The 6000-nt window shown below is 50.4% G+C and overlaps 1 protein-coding gene across 2 annotated transcripts in view; it reads left to right on the top strand.

The window, feature by feature from the left end:
* The first annotated feature begins 5723 nt into the window (after window positions 1-5723).
* The window catches only part of ODAD1 (outer dynein arm docking complex subunit 1), an 81705-nt gene continuing 81428 nt past the window's right edge, over window positions 5724-6000 (top strand). For both annotated transcript variants that reach the window (XM_083162605.1, XM_083162606.1), the window contains exon 1: window positions 5724-5841. In XM_083162605.1, the coding sequence (XP_083018731.1) occupies window positions 5746-5841 (96 nt within the window). In that variant the 5' untranslated portion in view covers window positions 5724-5745. The remainder of the gene's footprint in view (window positions 5842-6000) is intronic.

Genomic DNA, 6000 nt, shown 5'->3' with positions numbered 1-6000 from the left:
TTCCTGACAGGGGCCCCTATACATTGCTATGCGCAGGGGTCTACACTGCTGTTGACGCCTCTGTATGTATGTATGTATGTATGTATGTATGTATGTGTATGTATGTATATATATATATATATATATATATATTTTTTTTATTATTAATATTATTTATATACATTTGGTCTATCTATAATACTTTAACTGACCCGGCATATACTGGGTCACCTAAGTGTCCATCTCCGTGCTTTGCTCCGCCCCTCTGGAAACCCCCTTCTGAAAATCCTGCGGTTGCCACTGCGTACCTTGCACAGATTCCAATAGCCTTGTCTGTGGAAAGACCAGGCGGCATCCTGGTAATAAATGGACCTAATCACCGAGAAACGATGGCTGATATTGGTGAAGGTTTAAGGTCCATACACACTGGGCGACTATGCCCAGCGTGTATGGACAGTGATGACCGCAGTCATCGCTGCGGGGAAAGCCGCTGAGTGCATGCACACTGAACGGCTTTCCCCCTGCCCGGCGCAGACGGAGGGGGAGGATGGCGTTGCATAGTGGAGCGCTATGCAAAGCCACCCTGAAAGCCGCTCATCTGCTGGTATAACCAGCAGATGAACAGCTTTCCCGGCGATGATGCGGATAACGCAGCAGCGCTCACCGCTCATCACCGGGCCATATACACTGGGCGGCTTTGAGCTGAAAGCCGCTCAAACCTGCTGTTTTGAGCGACTTTCAGCTCAAAGTCGCCCAGTGTGTATGGGCCTTTAGTTAGCAGGAGGCTAGAAGACCACTGTGCAAGTGTAACAGTGCCGACTAGAACCATCTGGTGGCAATTATAACAGAAGCTCAGGACACTTGCACACATTCAGATTGTGAAAAGCTTTTCTCTTGCATCTGGGAGTGCTGGGGGTGTGGTATAACAGTCAGGATTCTGACAGTTATTAGCCCAACGTCGGAATCTCGACTGTGGGGATTCAGACTGCGGGTGGAAAGCTCCTTGCGGGCTAGCTGCGCTCGCCACGCTGCAGGCACAGTGGTACGCTACGCTCGCTACCCATTTTATTCTCCCTCTATGGGGGTCGTGGACCCCCACGAGGGAGAATAACTGCTGCCCGTCGGGCTTTGCGCTTGCAGCGTCTATTCATGCCCCCATAGTGGCAAAACCAGGGATGTGGCCTGACGGGAGCCTCACGAGTATAGGCCACGCCCCCTTCCTGTTAGGCCACGCACCAGTGTACCTCCTGCTCCTTCCCTTAAAGTTGGGAGGTATGCAATGACCCATACTCATTAAACACAGCAGCTCTGAATAGCCCCCTTTGTTTGTAGTCTTCAGATGTAATTGTGGGTTCTCATCCCTTAGAAAGGGAAACACAAATGTATTCTCTCAGCAGAAGCATCTCCCTGCACTGCAAAACAAACAGGAAAAAGTTGACATTTGTAAGTTTGGCTTATTTATGTTCATATAAATTCAGGTCAGTCTGCGGAAGGAGGAATAATAATCATTTAAATAGCATACTAATTAGCAGCCTTTGTTTTATGCATATATTAGTATTTTGTCAGGAACACTGACACCTCCAGAAAAGCACCCCCTTGTTCATGGCAGTCAGATGACAGAGGAAGCCCTGCAGCTTTCTGTCGCCCTTCTACCTAATTGGATGACAGATCTATGGGGTGCTCTAATTACTAGGAACAATTCCTATAGTGAAAATTAAGAAAATAATCTTTGAGCTCTTTCTATATCAGTAGTTTTAATAAAAATGCACATGAGTGAACTGAAAAGTGATGTTACTTTTAGATAGAAAACATACAAAAAAATATAATGAGTTCTGCAAAGTAAGAACTGTGGAATAAAAATTAAACTTTAAAATGCAATCTGCGCCCACTTGTATTTAAACCTCTGAGCGTCTGATGCTCCCGCCATTCCTTTAACCTTAAACAGACAAAGAAACCCAACCTTTAAAGCCCCCCCTCCCCCCCTTCACCTGGAATAACCAAACGGAGTCATTTATTTATGGCAAATTAAAGGTCACATTTATTAATCAGATTACAAATATAATCCTACTCTCTTAGGTGGCAAAGATAGCACTGCGGTCCACCAGCCCTCCAACGTAACTGAATCAAGCCGCCCGGGGGTGGGGCCCCTTCTCGCAACTGAAACCTGTATCCGCCCGAGGTCCCCAATTGCCCCCTCCGACGCCCGGCCTTGGATCTTGCACCCCCTCTTCTGGGGTGCCTCCGTTTCCTGGCACCAAACTTTGGCTGGCCCGCAGTACTTCCGCCTCTGTTAAGACAATCTCTGCTGTAACTAGAACCGCCCTGGGTCCCCCAATTGCCGCCTCCGACACCAGGCCAATCATGTGCTGTAACCTCGATGCTGTTTGGATGTTGCTCCTTCTTGGTCCAAGGGTGGGTGGGTGGGTGGGACAATCCTTACGGTGTGCACTCTTTGCTCTCTCTGAACCTCCCCCTATACCTGTCCTGTCCTTAAGTATGAGTCTACTCCCATGGGGAGGCGCCTACTACCTTTTTCTCTCTCTTTCCTTTCCCCTTTTATCACCCCCTATCCTTTCACTGCTATCTCCTTTCACTGCTATCTCCCTGCCCCCGTCCTAATACCATACAATGGTAGCACTTCATTGCCTTGGGAGCCCAGACTAATAGTTTACGGTCTCTCCCGGCTAGTCGCCACTCGCTCCTATTTATCTGCGAAGTGTTGGGTTGTAAAACCCAGTGCTTCTGATCGTGCTTATGCTTGATATTTAAAAGGAAAATGCGTTTGCTGGCTGCGTCTTGCTAGTAAAAGTGTTGCCTTTTTAAATATCGGAGTAAACACATTCAGAAGCTCCAGGTTTTGTAAATAGCACCCCAGGATTCTTTGGTTTATGGGCCTGATTCAGACCTGATTGCTAATCTGCAAAATTGCAGATGGCTGCAAATAGTTACATACCTCCCAACTTTGGTGAGGGAGGAGGGGCGCTTACGCTGGCCGAAGTCACGCCTATACCCACGATGCTCCCGCGAGGCCATGTCCCCCATTCTCGCCGCTGTGGGGCATAAATAGACGCTGTGCTTTACACGTGTGACAGGGGGGACTCCTAACTGCCCCACCGCGGGACACTGCTGTCCCCCAGGCGAGATGCGGGAACGTCCCCAAAAACCGGGACGTTCCCACGGAAAGCAAATCCATACGCATTTCAGGTACCATCAAATTACTTTACCAGTCAATGCAAATGTAATAGTAATGGTGGCCATTCACTACTGCGATCTATCGCAGCAGTGTATGGCCACCTGACCCCCCTTCCCCGAGCTGCCCGGGACCTTCCACATGCAATGTACATATTAGGCTGGCTTCATCTTTGCAGGGCTGGCGTTTTAAACGCCAGCTCCGCCATCACGCCAGCCAGGTGGAGCGCGCACATGAGACGCTCGCGCGCCCCCTGGGAAATGGAGTCTTCCTCCGGTCCCTGCCACCCCTCCCCCCCCCCCGCTGTCGCCGCCCGCCGCTCTCACCACCCCGAGCGCCCCCATAACCCTGCCCACCGAGAGACTGGGACGCGCGTGCGTGTGAGATGCAAGCGCGTCACAGTTCAGTGAAGCCCCTGCCGCCGGCGCTTGCCAGCGGGGAGGGTCTGGCAAGCCCTGGCCAAGGATGGCAGGGGCTCCATCTGTATCCCATGCAAATCCGTCCCGCCAAGGGACGGAAATCAGCCGAAATTGGAGTAGTGTATGAGCACCTTTTTTTCTGACCACTCCACAACTCTGTGTCAGAGACAGGCTGATCAACGCCACCACTGATGTCACACACATCTCTGAAAATGCCTGGACATACCAATGCGGGGGATTGCGGTTAAATCATTTTCATTTTGCTATTTTTATAGCTATTTTGGCTCGCACATGTGTGCTTTGCAGGGACATGCAGTCAGAGGAGGCAGGGGAGGCAGTGCTTCCCCTGTAATTTTATTTAAAATAATACAATGAATATACCTATGACACATATTTTGTATTTTCTTTATATTATTTGAGTATCTTAAGCTTCTATAAGTGCCATTTTTATCCGGCTCTACCCTCTCCAGTGGTGGCCGGGGGGTGGTGGCTGTGACAGTGCCTCTCTGTATACCGCCACCACCGCACGTCACTAGTGCTATGATCCATATGCATGTGCTGTCTTTTGATATTGAACACTCTGAGCCACTGAATCAGGCCCTATGGGGTTTATTTACTAAAATTGGATATTGCTATGGGCAACCAATGAGATTCTATCTATTAGCTTCTAAAAAGTGCTAATAAGAAGTAGATTCTATGGGGTGAATAAACTAAGATGGGAGTTCTATTGACATGCGTTTAGGTCGACATGGTAGGTCGAAATGCAGGAAGGTCGACATGGTCATTAGATCGGCACAAGCATTAGGTAAACATGGATAAGGTCGACATGGGGTTTTTCACATTTTTTTTGAGCCGATGTGCTGACAGGCGGTATTTCGTGCCCTACCATCCACTAGGGCAGTGGTTCTCAAACTCGGTCCTCAGGACCCCACACAGTTCATGTTTTCCAGGTCACCCTACAGGTGCACTCATTACTGACTGAGACAGTTTAAAGATCCACAGATGGAGCTAATTATTTCACTTATGATTCTGGGCCTTATTCTAGTTCACTCTTAAGGTGCCCATACACGTACCAATTACCCGGCACTTTTTGTGCTAAAATAGCATCGCATCCCATCAGCGGCGTAGCTACGTTTTGGGCGCCCCCCCCACCATTAGGGGGGGGCGCCCCCCGCCGCCCATTCAAACCCCCCCAATCCCCCGCAGCCTTACCTTTCGCGCTGGTCCCGTCGGCTCCGTTCTTCTGCTGAGGACCACCACAAAATGTCCGCCCCCATACAGCAGACAGTTTCAGAGAACTGTGTGCTATATGGGGGCGGCCATTTTGTGGTGGTCCTCAGCAGAAGAACGGAGCCGCCGGGACCAGCGAAATAGGTAAGCCTGCGGGGGATTGGGGGGAGGTGTATCTATAGCACCGCAGCTCCCGGCGCCCCCATATGCACAGCGTCCCCCCCCCGCGCGCGGTGGCGGGGGGCTGCGATGCTATAGTTACGCCAGTGCATCACATGCACAACAATGCTATTTTAGCACAAAAAGTAATGGGTAATTGGTACGTGTATGGGCACCTTTAGAGGCAAATTCCTTCTTAGCTGGACAAAACCATGTGCACTGCAGGTGGGGCAGATGTAACATGTGCAGAGAGAATTAGATTTGGGTGGGGTTTTTCTTTAAAGTGAGATCTATATTGCAGTGTAAAAATAAAGCAGTCAGTATTTTCCCTGCACAGAAACAAAATATCTCACCCAAAGCTAAATCTGTCTGCACATGTTAAATCTTCCCCCCTGCAGTGCACATGGTTTTGCCCAGCTAAGAAGGAATTTGCCTCAGAGTGAACTAGAATAAGGCCCAGAATCACAAGTGAAATAATTAGCTCCACCTGTGGATCTTTTAAACTGTCTCAGTCAGTAATGAGTGCACCTGTAGGGTGACCTGGAAAACATGAACTGTGTGGGGTCCTAAGAACCTGTGCACTAGGGCATGGCAAAAGGGGGCGTGGCCTCGAGAAAATGGGGCGTGGCCTCACGGGGTGACGCAAACTCCGGCCATGCCCCCGTTTTCGCCGCTCGTCGGCGCTGAATAGACGCTGTGCGCATGCGCACAGCGTCTATTCTCGGCAAGCTGGGGGGGTCTCCCAACTGTCCCCCCCACCGCGGGACAATGGCGGCCCCGGGCGGGACAATGGCGGCCCCGGGCGGGACGCGGGAACGTCCCCGAATATCGGGATGTTCCCGCGGTAATCGTGACAGTTGGGAGGTATGGCATGGTGGGAGAGTAAAATAGTGTGCTGAGCGTTGTGAGGCACTGTGCCCAAAGCATGTCGAGCGGAGGCGGTGCTACGTTTGAGTAGACTGTTGACTGTATGTCAATGTAACGACCCTGTCGACCTTTCTGCATGTCGACCTTAATGCATGT

Source organism: Crinia signifera, chromosome 19 (genome assembly GCF_055691185.1).
Source record: "Crinia signifera chromosome 19, ASM5569118v1, whole genome shotgun sequence".
Classification (NCBI taxonomy): domain Eukaryota; kingdom Metazoa; phylum Chordata; class Amphibia; order Anura; family Myobatrachidae; genus Crinia; species Crinia signifera.
Note: the sequence above shows the minus strand (reverse complement) of the source record. Positions and strands in the feature narration are given on the sequence as shown.